Below are 215 nucleotides of genomic sequence, written 5' to 3'. Positions count from 1 at the left end.
CCCGGCCCAGCAGGCCAGGCCGAAGGGCATCGGCCACAGGGAGCTCTGCAGCGGGAGACACGGGTTACGGGGGCAAACGCTGAGAGCGGTGTCGCCTGCCCGGCACGGAGCAGCCGCTCGCTATGGAACCACGTCAATCCAGGGAGTGCCTCTGCCAGCTCCCCAGGGGCAGCTCTGGGGCATCTGCCCCCACTGCTTTGCACCACCCTCACGTC

General features: G+C 69.3%; 1 protein-coding gene across 1 annotated transcript in view; it reads right to left on the bottom strand.

Annotated features, from left to right (window-relative positions):
- NDUFS7 (NADH dehydrogenase (ubiquinone) Fe-S protein 7, 20kDa (NADH-coenzyme Q reductase)) overlaps positions 1 to 45 on the bottom strand; it is a gene marked incomplete at its 5' end in the record, with an annotated part of 1,876 nt that extends 1,831 nt beyond the window's left edge. Inside the window, one exon of the mRNA XM_010138662.1 lies at positions 10 to 45. Within this exon, the coding sequence (XP_010136964.1) occupies positions 10 to 45 (36 nt within the window). The remainder of the gene's footprint in view (positions 1 to 9) is intronic.
- Between the last annotated feature and the right edge of the window lie 170 nt (positions 46 to 215).

The sequence above is a fragment of the Buceros rhinoceros genome, unplaced genomic scaffold, assembly GCF_000710305.1.
Source record: "Buceros rhinoceros silvestris isolate BGI_N320 unplaced genomic scaffold, ASM71030v1 scaffold37986, whole genome shotgun sequence".
Taxonomy (NCBI): Eukaryota; Metazoa; Chordata; class Aves; order Bucerotiformes; family Bucerotidae; genus Buceros; species Buceros rhinoceros.
The sequence above is the reverse complement of the archived record's forward strand: the minus strand, read 5'-3'. Positions and strand labels throughout refer to the sequence as shown.